The sequence below is a fragment of the Talaromyces proteolyticus genome (assembly GCF_021365285.1).
Source record: "Talaromyces proteolyticus strain PMI_201 chromosome Unknown BGW36scaffold_5, whole genome shotgun sequence".
Lineage (NCBI taxonomy): Eukaryota > Fungi > Ascomycota > Eurotiomycetes > Eurotiales > Trichocomaceae > Talaromyces > Talaromyces proteolyticus.
Genome location: NW_025764281.1, coordinates 409,648 through 425,181, shown reverse-complemented (window position 1 = coordinate 425,181; position 15,534 = coordinate 409,648). Strand labels below are relative to the sequence as shown.

The following is a 15,534-nucleotide window of genomic DNA, read 5'->3' as shown; positions in this document are numbered from 1 at the left end:
GGGATTCATTTGTAAGCCTCGCAGATATCAGAAGCTCGGAAGGACGCCTTGAAACCACTATTCCTGATTAAGAAACGCCAATCCAAACCGGGCCTAAACCATAAGGCAACTCCCGCAGGTTTGGCTTCCAGGAGGATGGCCGGGGCACCCCAGCCCCTATAAGGCCCCCAAATCGCCCTGCGCAGATAAGTGGCTTGGGGCGAAGAACGCGTAGTTGTATTTAAGAGTTTTGGCACCAGTTCGGGGCAGGCAGCGCAGGAAATTAGGGGCTTAAACCCCGAAAGACCACTCTACTGCCCACTAAAAAGAGACCTTTATGCCTTAAAGCTGGGTAAGGTCATGAAAATTGATTATAATAACAATAAAATACGACTAATCTACTAGACCTACCTGTTTATAGTGGGATCGCTGTATCGCCGACTCGTTGCAAACCGTCAGATGAGGTAGTCTGGTGGGAGGGTTTCTTGAAAGGCATTTTCGCCTTACACGTTGATGATCAAGAACACATCCAAAACCTAGAAAACGGACCAAAGTATTAAAATGAGAAGTAGCATAGAGATCGGTCATTTCTAAGCGAGTCTAGCAAAAGCAGCATCGTGCGGCCGCAGCCGTCGGCACCATCAGTATATTATTAATCCGAGAAGAAGAGCTCCGGGGAATATGGGATTTCTAACATATATATTTGAAATTGAAATCTTCCACATAGTTTCATATTGAGTCGACTATAAAAAGTGCTTTGTGACCATTATGGTAGACTGATTAACCCAGACCAGTAACATTGTCAAGTCTTTGCCTACAGACGTTCAATTCAAGCAGCTTAGATTCCAGCTTATAATCGACAACAATGTCAAACATCTTTTTACCCTTATCGAAAGAACAGTCTGTGGAAGTATCCATCATTCACGGCGGTCGTACCACCGTGCCAACAAAATATGTGGTCCAAACTCCAATTCCGGGTCACGATCTATTGGATATTCCATGCTACAGTTTCTTGATTGAAAATAAGTCTCAAAACAAGAGGATTCTTTACGATTTAGGACTCATGAAGGCATGGAAGGAGAAGCAGCCTCCTGCAAGTGAGTGTCTTTGTTTTCGAGAATGACGCATGCCTTCAGGCACTCTGACCACCATCAACCCAGTTCTCAATCAAATTGAGGCTGCCAATGCGGTAATGGACATCAAATCAGACGTGACTGATCAACTTGTCGATGCTGGTATACAACTGGGGTCTATCAATGCAGTCATCTGGTCACATCATCATGTTGATCATACCGGCGACCCGTCTCTATTTCCGCCATCGACTTCCCTTATCGTCGGGCCTGGATTCAAAACAAACAACACCACATTCCCTGGCTATCCAAAAAATCCCGATTCATTAGTGGCAGATGATGCTTTTCACGGACGTGAAATCATCGAGTTGGATTTTTCTACTGCTGCTAGTATCGGTGGGTATCCGGCTATTGATTACTTCGGGGATGGAAGTTTCTATATCTTGCAATCCAAAGGGCATAGTAAGTCGCATAATGCTGCCAAACTTATCACTCACTCAGTTTTCTGATCTCTATTGTTTAATGTCATCTGTAATGAGCAGCTCATGACCATATCAGCGCTCTTGCGCGGACCTCAAATAGCAAATTCATCTTCCTAGGAGGGGACGTGGCTCACCACCCAGGCGAATACCGTCCAACCGAGCTGCTATCTTTACCTAACGACATTGAAGTCCCATTACCAACGAATGACAATACACCATTCTTATCGGTCTGTCCCGCCTCCGTTTTAGAAACCATTCACCCCGGGAAAAAAGAGGGTAAGGATTATCGGACAACACCATTCTACCAGTCGAACTCATTGATGAATGTCTCCCTTCCTGACGCCGAAGCTTCAATCGAGAAGATGCAGGCCTTTGACGCATCAACAGATGTATTTACCATCATTGCACATGACACGAGTTTGCTGGATGTGTTGCCCTTTTTCCCAAAGACTATAACCGACTGGGACAAGGCTGGATATAAGTCCCTTGGAGCATGGAGATTCTTAAAGGACTTTGAAAAGGCTATTGCAGAAATCAAGACTGAAGACACACAATAAGTAAGACAACTACATAGCAGATTAGATTCTCGTATGCGCAAGCTGGGTTGTCTGAACGGAGACACATCGGCCAGCATACATGTACATCCAACAAGGAAAGATTACGGTCCCGACATTGAGGTTAAGATACTACCTTTCAAATCTTCAAAAGTTAGTTTATCTTCTAATTTACCTAAAACAATTTTAGAGATCAAGAATCTAAAAGTTAGAGGGTAGTTCAAAATATAGAGGATAAACAGCCAGAAAAGCCTTCCAATGTATGTAGGATCGATGAGCAAATATTCATGATAAGGTACGAGAATCCGCGCTTTGTAATAAATTTCTATGTATTTCCTTCTTCAATCTTTTCCAAATATTGCTCTAGATCCAGCTGTCAGCGAAGGAAGAAATAGTATTGACAGCATGACGAAGAGACGTACTGCCGATTAGCCATTTTCGACTAATATTCTTAAGTGCTCTTTTCATAGTTCCTATAGATTGAAGACGATCTAAATTTTTAATTCTCCTCGAGTCATAGTTTAAAATTGAAGCGGCCTTGTAGATGGGGAATGCAGTGAAAATGAGAACACCGTGCAACTCGTTTAGTGGAGCATCCTTGGCTAGCTGACGACACTGGTGGATGAATTCTTTCATACTCCGCTCTAGAAATAATAAAGAGTTTTTCTCGCTTGCTTCATCTTCGTGGTTCCATATATGATGCCAGTTTTGTAATAGAATCATGGAAGCACTAAATGAGAAGGCAAATTGTGTTAGCAACGGTCTACAGATATGTCCAAAGACGGATAACATTCGAGTGAGAATGAGACTGAATTACCTATAACACAAAGCCATTGAGACGTTATTTAGTTGAGATGTTTCTGCTTCTTGCGTCAACACGTCATTCAAGGCATTCAAAACTTGTTGTAATTCCATTACGCGCGCACTATTATAGGCGTGACGAGCTGTGGAGTCATGCACATGTGACATTGCCAGTACAAGGATCTTTAAGGAGCGAAAGACAGCAGCGAATTGATTACCAAAGCTCATCATTTGACGTGCCTCCATATCGTCTACTTCCTAATTTCCAAATCAATGGTTATTTTCAAAGCCATATTTGTCAAGCTAAAGCTCACCGTGTTCGCTATCATCGCGAATGCACTGGGACTGTTTGTATGGACTGAGGCTAGTCTGCATGCAAGTTACTCAGTAACAGTCTCAATTAAAACGAGACTTTTCCGAATAGTTTCCCCAGCGAAATTCAAGACTGCTTACAGGTCCATCAATTGTGCTGCCCACTTTACCCGTGCTATTGTCTCTCGGCTTTTTAGGACATGGGAAGAGTCGAGGGAGGTTTCTAATTGCTCATCGTGTAGTTTTAGAGCTGCAGCTCCCCTAACTGTCGCTCCGACTGAGATATATGCAGATCGACACATTCCATGTCCCAGCTCGAACATTGTCATAAGCAGGCGACACTGTATCAATTCAACTGAGTTAATTCCAATTCCATCCAAAGTTCCAATTAAGCTTTTTATAAAGATGTACAGGGACTGGGCTTTACGAGACAGTTCCCCTTCTTCTGGAATAGCTGTCATCAGATAAATAGAAAGTACAAGCAGACGAAACTCGACCTGGTGCAAGTACCAGAAACTCGATAGCTGCTCAAAGAACTGGGCAGAGTCAATAATTGGAAAACACGAGTCAAAGTCTCGGAAGTAAATTGAAGCAACTCTGCCCGCCTCTGATTCGCTGCCAATAGCCGTTTTGAAACGAGCATAGATTGCTTCGAAAATATCCTGTAGAGTGAGGACGTCTGCATCAAACAAGGTGACTGATCGAGTGGTAATCGGCTCAGCTGACGATTTTCCTAATACCATGAGCGACTTGTAGTGACAAGGATGGCCAAGTCTGTATACTTTGTGAGTGAATTAGTCTTGGGTCCATGTCATAGTGATTCACCTTTTACAGAGGGAGCAGATAGGTAATAGCTTATCGCATTTGCGCTTCTGATTTCTGCATCGCACGCAGACTTCCGGTGCCTGGTCCGGTGACTGCATGTGGATGATTGGTATTGTAGAGAACAGCAAAAGACTGCGGGGGTGTGAACGGATAGTTTGGTCGAGATTTGATTGAGGATAATGACTAATTTTCTGGAACTACACAAATAATCGCGTGATCTAATTAGTCACTGCATCTGCCAAAGCGAAACAACCAATGAAGAAGTGTATTATTTTTTTTCCCAAAATTAAATCGAAATAAAAGTTCACGGGTACTATTTAACATCCACCATAGATTGATTTTTCAATCTAGAAGAAAACTTCCTATGGCTTCAACACGACATGCGCTCCCCATCCAGATAACATTCCTGCTGCGTGGAGAGCTTCATTGACTGATGCCAGGTCAAACTCCTCCGTAGTATGAACCCCTGCCTTCTCTCCTAGAGGAAGTAAACCCGATTCCACCATTTGTATCAACTGTTCTATATGAGATCGATCATACATGAATCGGCCTTGCAAGCGTATACTCTTGAACATAACATCTAGATATGGCACATCGATAGGGCTGGGCATGCCTCCCATGATAACACACCGGCCTTTAGCACGCACAGCCTTTACGGCAGATGATAGCAATGAGCTTCCTTTAGCAGCAGGTGGTGAAAGGTCTAGAAATACATCTGCCCCGTCCGGTTTGCCAGCTGCCTGACGAAAGATCTCTATGTTGCTCTCCAGGTCGTCCGTGAGTACAACAGTTTTCAGACGATAGCTAGAAGCATGTATCTTTTCCAGAGCTTCCAGTGCAGCTTTGTTTCGACCAGCAGCAATAACCGTAGCGCCCATCGCAAGCGCAACCCCGACCGCCGCACCTCCATACCTCCCAGTCGCTGGTGCCACAATCACTATCTCGCCTGGCTTGACATCGACTTCCGATAATCCTCCAAACGGCACTAGGAAGACGGGCATTATACATATATCGTTAATGGTATAGTGAAACTGGTTTAGCAGTAAGTCTTCGTTGAGCGGGAATAGATTTTCGAGAGGAAATCGAGTATATTCGGCATACGTCGCATTCCGCCATTCGCCATCCATGAGTTTCTTGGCTGCTGGATAGCCGCCACCGTGGATACCAAACAGAATCGTAACCGATGGATTGTCGCGAGCACGAATGGTTATATCGCAGAATACTAGCTGGCCAGGAGTGAGATGAACGGCATCAGGTCCAACTTCAAATATCCTGCCGATTGCGGTATTGCCAGGGGTCATTGGCAACGAGAGAGGATAGGGGCGACTCCCGTTCAGAACCTCGAGCATGTATGGCACAATATCTGCTGCTAGAATACGCACAACTGCCTCTCCAGCTTTAGCTCCCGGTCGACGTACAGTCTCGAGTGCCATGGGCTGGTCTCGCTGATGGAGGACTAGAGCTTTCATGTTTTCGTTTGCGGTTGCCATGTTGAAAAATCCTCGAAGAGCGCAATGCAGATGTAGAAGGATTATCGTTGTCATTACGGCTCCATCTGTCCTTCTTATATCAATTTATACGACCCATCCATAGACGTAATTCATGGCCCTAAAACAGACAATGATATTAAACCCCGGTAATACGAGATCGCCATCTTCGTAAACTTCTTATCGCCGCAATCCCCGGGGTAACCGAACCGGAAATTTCGGTGATAATTTGTATGTTTCATTTTATTTTTAAAAAGAATTAAAAATTCAAAATAGAAGAAAGAAAGAAAGTTCAAGCATTCTTTTCAAAATTTGGTCATTTGAAGCCTCTTGCTGACAGAGAAAAGCCCCGAATGCGGATGCATGTGCGGGTACATTCTGATTGGTTGGCTGCAGAAGTGTCGACAAGTGCTTTCAGTTGTTTCTGTATAATTTCGTAATAATATCTCTAAGTTTTCGTAAGACTTATTATATAGGTTAACAATGAATAATATAAAGTGTATTTGTGGTCTTTTATCGAAACGAATATGTATGTTGTATTGAATTCCAACTATCCACACGTATTCCACAATCACCTACCGTATAAATCAACTAATTTTTGGGGCAAGTAGCTATGTAACTATGAAGTTATTTATCGCTATTATCTATATATGGTGTGGTATTCTACCAAGGCCTAGTCTCTTCAGCAGTCGAAAATGTCCCTGTGACACCATCCTTGTCAAGCACTGCTAATCGAACTAGGTTCTCAGCCCCCTGATATAAAGTGCCTGTCCCCCGACCACTATTTAAATTCGTGCCTATATAATCGGGACAGGATGCATTGACCTTGAACCCCTTTTGTAGTAACTGATTGGTGTAGTAAAGCATAAGCATATTCAAGGCTGCCTTACTCACACGGTAAGCCGGGATAGGCGCACTAGACCACGGATCGGAACAATCCGCAGTTCTAGTCAACAAACCAACGGAAGAGGACGTGAAGACGATTCGCGGGTTTGGTGATTTCTCCAGCAAAGGAAGAAATGTCTCCGTGGCAGCGGCAGCTCCAAATACATTGACATCGAAGGTGCGTTGCATCATCTCGCGCATTGGATAGTTTCCTTTTTCCTTCACATCTAGCGCGATTCCGGCGTTGTTGACGAGGACGTCGAGACGCCCGTATTGCTGTTCGATAAGTTCTTTGGCTGCAGCGATTGATTTGTCTGAAGTAACATCAATCTCAACACTAGTTAGCGATGGGAAACCTTCGGCGTGTAGAGATGAGGCAGCATCACGACCATGAGTTGCAGTGCGACTGCCTATGATAACCAGGTAGTCTGGATGCTCTTTGGCAAGATTCCTCGCCACACCGTATCCAATGCCGCGGTTGGCGCCGGTGATTAGACAGATATTATTTTGCAGACATTGTCCAGTTGAGTGAAGTCGCAGTGAATGAGTGAATGCATCAATAACGCTGTTCTGGAGGCTTCAATTTCTGGGGGTTTAATCTGTAGTTTGCTGAATTGAACTCGTCTTATATTGTGTCGATTTATATAGAAAACCATCAAGCCAGCTGGCGCCAAGCGACATAGGATAGGTTTAGAAAGGAGGTATCTACTCAAAGCTATCGCCGGTCTCTATAGGGACTTGTTTAAATCCGTGATATCTCCGCAGCAACATATGAGGTAGGTCAGGGATATTTACGTCAAGAAACCAATCTTTATGTCCTCTTGCTTACGATCGACCCACACGACTCTCAATAATAAGCCCTCGTATTTAAACCAATGTACATGCGGATTTAGAGATTGGCATTTGAAGCATTTCATCGGTTATAGAATTACCACTCTACTTCATTTAAGTAACATTCACTAGATCTTTATCTTAGGAAATCTTAAGAAAGAGAACTAGCTTTTTGTAAAACTCCAATCAGTTTATAGTATTCTTTACTTATACATACATAACTACAGGTGAGATCGTGGGATATTTGTCACTCATTACTATGATTATTAATTAAAGATTGGCTATAACTTCTAGTAATATTGTTTACAATTATAAGAAGCTTTCAGGCAACAAGTATCTAAGCTAAAAGGCTAGGACATCATGATCTCCCACTATTCAACACTATTATCGAATAACCTTTTCACTTTTAATGCAATATCGTCACGTGTGTGGATAAAGAGAGCTTTACACTCCCGCCGAGAGATATTGAAAAAGATAAGGCTATTCCAGAATCCTTGCAGCGGAATGACAAAGGACGCAGTATATTGGAGCCCAAAACTTACGTAGTCGGGATTGATTAGTGTAGATAGGCGGTTTGCCGAAGATGGAACCTGCGAAGCTGTCGTTAGCCAGACAGAGAAGACATTACTGTGGGAAAGCAAAATAGACAAACCCATGTGACGAGCAATGCTATAAAAAAAAGGAAAGCGTATCTTAAATACGCATAAGCAGCAGTGTCCAGGTTTGAGTGCATACTATCACGCGTTGTGGTGAGGGTAAAAGATCCCACGGCTGTCTCTTGTCTCTGGAGTCTACTTTCCTCGCATTGAAGGGATACCGCCACAGTCATCTCGTATCTGTCGGTTGTGGAGAAACTCTCAATCTGATGTGGACCCTCAATGCCAGAGTGATTACTCGAGACCTGTAGAAGCTGCTTAAAACGCGAATAGATGAGTAGACCCACGCGAATGTATATGACGAATATTAAGACGATGAAAAACCAAACAGGACCGTAGAGAGCTGCAATCCGAAGTATGTCCCACGTGGTAGAAATCCAACACTCAATCTAATAACAAGGTTTAATCAATAGTTACAACAGTATATGAGCAGCCCAATGCTGAAGGTAAACGTACCACCGCTGGGCCGTAAACCTTCCCCCTTTCCGCTGTTTCAATGAAAAGGAAGGTAAAGGCTGGAATAAACGGCAGCAAGTAGCAGATCGGAACATATATCCACTCTAGCTGCCGCAGCTGGTCGTAGTCATACCCGCGCAAGACTATTAGATAAACGTTCCATGCTATGCAAAGGGCCCATATTGCATCCGCTGGAAAAAACCTGCGTACACATATTCAGTCAACAAATTGTATCATAGTGGATTACTCATTCATTGTATGAGATGTGCATACCATTGAATTAAGAATGCTTGAATCTGACATAGCGAGCTTTGTGTCCCCTGTGGTATTGCTGATCGTGCAATGAGAGTTGCCACATCGAGCACGATATTCCCCAATAAAGCGTAGAAGATCAACCGATTGATAATAGGTTTCCGACACTTTTTACATATTAGGTATGTCGACATGGCAGCGCAGGCACTGGTCAAGGAGATGGCTGAGCAGACGCGCTCAGTGACTGAGATAGCAAAGAGTTGGTCCTCAGTCAGCGCCATCTCTCCTCATGATGCCGGCTTTTAGACGGTGGCGGAGAGATGTCATCACTAATAATAATTAATATTCGACCGCTAAGACGGAAATAAAGTGAAGAATGAAGTGAAGCATCAATTAGCACTGAGTGTACTAATGCTCTAGGATGATATTTGCGATATTTCTGATCGAGATTTGCGCAGGGGTCTCATACGAATATGCTTGGGGTAAATCTGGCTCACTAATGGGACCGAAGCCAAGAACCCAGAAATGGCGGTCGCATGATTGCGCGCCAAATGAACAGATAAATTCCATATTGATTGTGGAACGAAGCGAAAGATGCTCTCGGAAGGTTTCCCACGACAAAGGGATTAGTGATTACGTCATGACTTTTGGCCGAAAGCACACCCCACTAATTTTCTCAACTTTTACAAGTTATCTCTTTCTTTGAAACAATATTGTGATCTAAAAATACCCAAAAATCATACCAAAAAGGCCAGGATTATAAAGGATAATTCTGCTCGTTATTAGCACGTTAAAAAATAAGAAAATCACGGGTGTTTGTACAGCACACGTCTCTATAAGATATCAGTATCAATGTTCTAAGGCTGACTAAGATCTTAGAAGCAGACTTAATCATCGAAAATTAACAATTATTAGAGAGATTCCGAATTACTTCATACATAAATACTTTTTATAGAGGTATTGTCAGGACCCACTTTTGACATGACAAGATTTCAGGATTGACAAGCTTTTGGAGCCCTGCGTCAGACCCTTTTTGTTGGCCGAAAAAACACTACACCAAAAAGGGGAGACTACTACCATGGTTATCGCGATCTCAAATACCAGTACGCTGGACGATTGCGTCGGCCGTAACGTCATCGCATAGTCCCTTGTCCTTGAATACAGGATAATGCATGATAATAATTCAAGAGCCGAGATAATTTGAACTGTACTTTGAGCAGTCTCGGCGCTCGTATTAAATCTCCATAATAATACTATATTAATTATCAAATAATACTAGGAAGAAGCTACCGGGGAGATGCGCTGATCCGATTGCTTGGCCAACACACGCTAACCGCAACAAGCAACTCAGCACGCGTCTCCCCAGCTGGTCTTTTGCCGCTTTCACTGTTTTCAGTATAGCGAGTGAAGAGGAATGGCCTGTAATCAGAGTCTTGTCCAATAGCCTTGCCCCATCTAATCGGCCTGCTCCATGCTGCCGCGCTTTGTGAATCGTATTACTATCTTATAATAATGTAATGCAACGCCAACCCCGTCGGCGGCTGAAGTTTGAACACATGGACAGCGGCTAGTCTCTGCTAGCTGGGTCTTGTCTCTCGATGCTGAACTTCCTGCTCCTGCTGCCTTTTACACTTCAGAAAACACCTTTCGCGCCCATCAACGGTCCTTCAATCGAGGATCTGGTATTGGGCATTCTTGAAACCGGTCTTGGCGTACATGTGCCAAGGCGCACAAAAACCAGGAATTTTATGTACGCCTAGTGTCCACGATAAGCTGAAATTCAGGCTGCGCTGTGTCGTGACTGTCCTACTCGTCGCTACTTAGTCGCCGCTGGGCGGACCGAATCGTATTGGGACTCCAAACCCCCGACGAATCCCAGAATTCCTCAACGATGTGCCATACCGCAGTGACATAGAATGCAGATCTGGACAATATTATGCGCGACCGCAGGGTCGTTATCGTTGTCGTTGACGCTGTCGCTCGCGCACAGCATTCCTATATCCATCCCTCCTCCCGTGCTCGATGGCCTGAGTTATCTCCGTCTCGATCGCGCGCTAGAAGACAAATACTTCCATGAGCCCGTCGGCCATGAGAACGGCGCCGATGACCGCCTCGGACACTATGACACGCGGTACTTCCATGAGATGGTGTCGGATGAGGAACGGGTCGAAACGCTGCACCACATGGTGCGGGCATATCTCGACTTTTTCCGCGAGAACCAGCTAGAAACGTGGATATCCCATGGAACGCTGCTGGGGTGGTGGTGGAACGGGAAGGTATGGAATGGATCGACGATAAAAAGGGAAAAAGGCTAACTTAATTATTACGGGCAGCTTCTTCCCTGGGACTGGGATGTTGATACCCAAGTCCGTGACGCAACGCTAACCCGTATGGCGCGGGAATTCAACCGGACGATTTCGCAATACGTCTCACCAGATCGAAAGTACAAACGAGAGTATATGCTCGACATTAATCCCTGGGCATACTTTCGAGACCAGGGGCCGGGCCATAACATTATCGATGCGCGCTGGATAGACACTACCAACGGGTTGTACATTGATATCACGGCGTTGAGCAGATTCGACCCGGTGGGTAAACCGGATACGTGGGAGTGCAAGAATTGGCACAAGTACGAGACAGAGGATTTATTCCCGCTGCGGGAAAGCACATTTGAGGGGGTGACGGCCATGGTGCCGTACAAGTATCAGGAGATGTTGCTTGAGGAGTACACTGTCAAGTCGCTTACGCGGACGAAGTATCATAAGTAGGTTTCTTCTGGATATGGCTAGAATAGTGCACTAATGTGGTTTTAGTCATACATGGTATCCGGAGCAAGGACAGTGGATTTTCAGTCCATGATCGCTCACGATTAACGCCTATCATAGGACTTGTCACTAGATACTTTATTTTATCGACGGATGCCAACCTATTCCTCATCCACACGATTTGACGAGTATACAAATTTCGGAGTCATTATACTAGGACATCGCAAACATTCATACCCTATCTCACTTGTACATACATATCATTCCTACACATTGATGTAGGTGTATATATGACTAGTTTGGTCATGCCTATACTAATATAATAAGAGCATATATGACGATCAATCTTGTACAAATATTTGAGTTTGCTTTCTGTTTTATTCATGGGGGTCTTTATAAATGACCGAATATTCCAGGGGTGTTCTCTAATTTGCGTAGAATTTCTAATCCAAATAATAAGGGATCACATTGCTGATAAAGTTAACTCGTAGTGAAAATTATTACTGCCTGAGGCTCGACATTTATAAGGCACGAGTGGGTCTCACGGGGTTGATCCTCCGCATTATCGGTGATCTAGCATACAACTAGTTACCCATCGTGAAATTGGAGTCATGACAAATGACGCTAGCACTACTTCAGCGAGGCCTCGACAAAGGCGGGTACGTCCAGAAGAACCATAATAGCTTTGACCAGTTCCGGAAGCACTGTTATGTTCACTGGCAAGGTCGTCTTGGGCTGTTCTTGTATGTAAACATGACGGTGAGATTGGATCGGCAACAAGTGGACAGCATGAGTTTTCTTGGCTTTATGGCATGTAGTACACTTGGAGACTGCCAAAAACTTTCAGGGACCAATGAAAAATACTGTTTCGCACACTTGAAGTGATCCTTATTGGAGGCACATGCAAGCGATACTTCGCAAGCGGTAGGCATCACAACATCAAGTAAAACTGAGCAAATTTTTCCATCTACGCCGCAATAAGTCTACTAATTGCGGCAATCCGAAGGCTTATCCACAGGCGAGCCCTAATTAGTGACCCTATAGTAAGACAACAAGGAATGCAAAAATACCACTAGATACATACACATACATACAATACAAGAGTATTGAGCTCAACGCAGTTAGTGTTTTGGTCCAAAAAGATGAGTGTGATATAAACAATCTTCACAACAAACCAAAGTGATTTATAGCTAATTAAGATGGAAGAAATGATAATTGTTTTAAAATTGGTAAAAACCAAGAAGGATATAAAGATAGTAACAATTAAGAAAGATATCAAAAAGAAAAAGATAAAATGACTTTGAAAGTATAAAGTAATTCAAGTGAAAGACTAAAATCATAATATCAAAGTGAATATAAGTCACCTAGGAGAATCAAAGGAACTTCTTAAAGTGGAACAATAGGCAATTGCTAGTCTCTAAAACTGACTTAACACCATAAAAGATTTCAGTCCACGATACGAAGATCCAAAGAATAGCTTGCAATATGAATATCCTCATAGCTGTCCAGTAAGAGCCGAGCAACAACTATGATCGTCTACGTGTTATGTCCCTAATAATTAAAAGTAAAAATAACACTAGCAGTTAAAGATCTCCTGGGTGATAGCAAAGTCCAGAATATTTAGTAATTTAGAGAAGAGTAAATGAATTGATATTTCTTCTTCTACTACTACTACTACTATTGCTATATGTCGCAAAAATCAATAAATCACAGCCAGTAGATTGCTAATCATGATGTGGAACAGCGTGATGAAGACACTAAGGAACCTAGCGCTCAGGAAATTGGTATATCCAGACCAAGCATAACATACAATTTGAAATACTCAAATCCATAAAAACACTCGAAATGCGAACTATATAAATAGAATGGCACTCTGGAGCAAATTATTAACTAGTGCATCTTAAAGAAATACTAAAAAGACATAGATCTTCTTATCCTTTTTCCCATATACATAATGTACACGCTAAGCATAATATTAATAAATGGGTACATAATATATAGCTAATATACACTATAACAAGCCTAGGATAGCGAATCTAGAGACTTATAATGGCGATTCACCACAGTTTTTAAGCCAAAAGCCACTCACAACCATGGCATTTTCACCATCACCCAGACTTACTCCATATATACTTACCCCTTGCTATCTACGACACAGCCATAGCAGAGTGGAAAAAACTAATAGGAAACTTTTGCCAACAGCTCACAGAGATATCCAATCACGAAGGGCCACACGAACATCACCGCTCCCAGACTGCACTTTGGCCACCTGGATGCCTCCCCCGGCCGCAGGCTCGCCACTCTTACGAGCGGCGAGCCGCACGAACTAGATCTGGACGGGGACCGACGATCTCCCGTGTGACTTTCTATGTATTATCCAATCTGAACTATAGTCTCCATTGCTTTGAGTAATCAGTCAAATACCCAACGGTCGAACTCACTGAGCAGAATGTATCTTTAGGCCTAGGAGTGAAAGAGCCCTGCGTGACCCCTGTCGACGTAGTATCGTTCGGTGTTTTAGATTGGCTGTTATGGTTTGTTGATATTCTAATGAAGTAAGGGCTGATGAAGAAAGACATCTGCACCAAATTTTGTAATGCTTCGAAAACGTGTATCGCGAATCAATGGCAAGAATGATTGTATCTTTTCTTTCAGGAAATACACCTCTTTCAGACACCTATCCCGTGATTCCTGCAATCTGTCGGTCATCTCCGATGTATAATCAGAGGTATATAATGCGGAGTCTAATAGATCTTTCAGGTGGTACGTAACCCGTAATCTGTAGTTGGATTGCAAGATGTATGAAGCCATGTAACCGAGATTCAGAAAGTCATATGGTTCCGACGGAAGATTTATTGGCCAGTCAGTCGCTAATGCTGAAGAAAATTGGAGATCATCTGTACTCTCCAACTCATCGACCTCCTGCAAAATGGACTGCATGGCTGAAAACGGCATGTTGTGGTCATGTTTCTGAGCGAGAAGATCTCTGATCGAACTGCAGAGGCGCATACACTTGTATGAAAAACGATAAACCTTCAATAATGGGTATTCCCATGTTGCACAATGTTGATATATTGCTTCGAACCAGGTAATTGCTTCCACAAAGTACTGCTTATCAGGCGCAAGGACTCGACTATGCTATTCTGGAGATTATTACAAGGCCCACAGTTACTTATAGACTTACTCACCAAATTATTGAAAATAATACAGAATAGATTTCTCCCATCTTGGTCTTGAAATTGCTCCAGACCTCGTACTCGGATGAGTTGCAGTAGACCTTGGTTGTGAATGTCCCAGGAGTAGGTTTTATGTGCCTTTTCTGGTGTCGCAACCACTAGCTATTTCATTTCATTTTCATCAAAAAAAGCCTAATAAGAGCAGCTTTGGTGTCAATCTCACCTCGTATAGCCCCAATAACCAGACACCCAACAAGGTACTATCGCTTCTCACTTGTTCCGCATCACGGAGAGCGAGGTTCATGGCAGAAACAGCCTTCGCATACGCTTTGATATGTCGCGAGAGAGCAGTATTCGAATGATCCATGCTCGCTAGGTAGGCACATCCGACTGCGTATGCAGCGAGATACGTCGCAGAACCCTCTTCTGCTCGAGACAGTAATCGATGGACAGTCGAGAACACAGGACACGAAAAGGCAAACTTGTCACAGGCAAGCGGCAACGCATGATCGGTCCATATCACTGGCAGTGGTTTCGATACTGCATGTGCCAATTGGTGATTTTTCCAGAGAAGGAGCTGTTTCTTCAGCTGCGATTCTCGGGAAGGGCTGAGTATCAGCGACTGCGTTGATTCTTGCTTATAGTGGCACCGATCTTTCTCGGAGGCTGTATTGACCAAATGGCGTTTTTTGCGACCATCAATTTTAATCTTGAGTTGAATTGAGTGTGTGGTCTCGATTTGAAAGCGCCCAGATATTTCATCTCGATATCCGTGGCAGCGCAGTCCCCTCCTTAGGCACTGAGTACATCCTGGACGTGCGAGATCGCACTTTGATCAAATTAATATAACTTCATGTTATTTACTATTTCAGTCAAGATTTGATTTCGATCATACCCTGATTCTTCGATGTCGACATGGTTGGCAGTCCCGGCTCGGCCGTCCAACGTTTGGCATTTTATCCTGTCAGGTTCGATACTATTTAAATTGTTCAAATTGATTGAA

At 43.5% G+C, this 15,534-nt stretch overlaps 7 protein-coding genes across 7 annotated transcripts; 2 read left to right on the top strand and 5 right to left on the bottom strand.

The window, feature by feature from the left end:
* Positions 1-844: 844 nt before the first annotated feature.
* On the top strand, positions 845-2,088 carry BGW36DRAFT_460325 (uncharacterized protein; the record flags this gene model as incomplete). Its single annotated transcript, XM_046222088.1, has 3 exons — positions 845-1,076; positions 1,140-1,511; positions 1,592-2,088. The coding sequence occupies 3 exons, from the start codon at positions 845-847 to the stop codon at positions 2,086-2,088; spliced, it is 1,101 nt and encodes a 366-aa protein (XP_046072865.1).
* Positions 2,089-2,300: 212 nt separating this feature from the next.
* Positions 2,301-4,171, bottom strand: BGW36DRAFT_376008 (uncharacterized protein). Its single transcript, XM_046215834.1, has 6 exons — positions 4,024-4,171; positions 3,340-3,972; positions 3,201-3,255; positions 2,903-3,144; positions 2,508-2,815; positions 2,301-2,448 (listed from the first exon to the last, which is right to left on the bottom strand). The coding sequence occupies exons 1-6, from the start codon at positions 4,119-4,121 to the stop codon at positions 2,411-2,413; spliced, it is 1,374 nt and encodes a 457-aa protein (XP_046072864.1). The 5' UTR covers positions 4,122-4,171; the 3' UTR covers positions 2,301-2,410.
* Positions 4,172-4,331: 160 nt separating this feature from the next.
* BGW36DRAFT_376006 (isopropanol dehydrogenase) lies at positions 4,332-5,552 on the bottom strand. Its single transcript, XM_046215833.1, has one exon. The coding sequence runs from the start codon at positions 5,511-5,513 to the stop codon at positions 4,386-4,388; it is 1,128 nt and encodes a 375-aa protein (XP_046072863.1). The 5' UTR covers positions 5,514-5,552; the 3' UTR covers positions 4,332-4,385.
* A 621-nt stretch (positions 5,553-6,173) lies between these two features.
* Positions 6,174-7,076, bottom strand: BGW36DRAFT_396191 (putative retinol dehydrogenase; the record flags this gene model as incomplete). Its single annotated transcript, XM_046218130.1, has 2 exons — positions 6,174-6,805; positions 7,049-7,076. 2 exons carry the CDS (start codon positions 7,074-7,076, stop codon positions 6,174-6,176), a joined length of 660 nt encoding a protein of 219 aa, XP_046072862.1.
* A 429-nt stretch (positions 7,077-7,505) lies between these two features.
* On the bottom strand, positions 7,506-9,192 carry BGW36DRAFT_376004 (uncharacterized protein). Its single transcript, XM_046215832.1, has 4 exons — positions 8,612-9,192; positions 8,339-8,540; positions 7,879-8,271; positions 7,506-7,816 (listed from the first exon to the last, which is right to left on the bottom strand). The coding sequence occupies exons 1-4, from the start codon at positions 8,869-8,871 to the stop codon at positions 7,598-7,600; spliced, it is 1,074 nt and encodes a 357-aa protein (XP_046072861.1). The 5' UTR covers positions 8,872-9,192; the 3' UTR covers positions 7,506-7,597.
* A 1,314-nt stretch (positions 9,193-10,506) lies between these two features.
* BGW36DRAFT_293328 (putative mannosylphosphate transferase) lies at positions 10,507-11,449 on the top strand (the record flags this gene model as incomplete). Its single annotated transcript, XM_046210991.1, has 3 exons — positions 10,507-10,866; positions 10,924-11,354; positions 11,404-11,449. 3 exons carry the CDS (start codon positions 10,507-10,509, stop codon positions 11,447-11,449), a joined length of 837 nt encoding a protein of 278 aa, XP_046072860.1.
* A 2,453-nt stretch (positions 11,450-13,902) lies between these two features.
* On the bottom strand, positions 13,903-15,486 carry BGW36DRAFT_293631 (uncharacterized protein; the record flags this gene model as incomplete). Its single annotated transcript, XM_046211016.1, has 4 exons — positions 13,903-14,483; positions 14,528-14,693; positions 14,755-15,360; positions 15,427-15,486. 4 exons carry the CDS (start codon positions 15,484-15,486, stop codon positions 13,903-13,905), a joined length of 1,413 nt encoding a protein of 470 aa, XP_046072859.1.
* Positions 15,487-15,534: the final 48 nt, after the last annotated feature.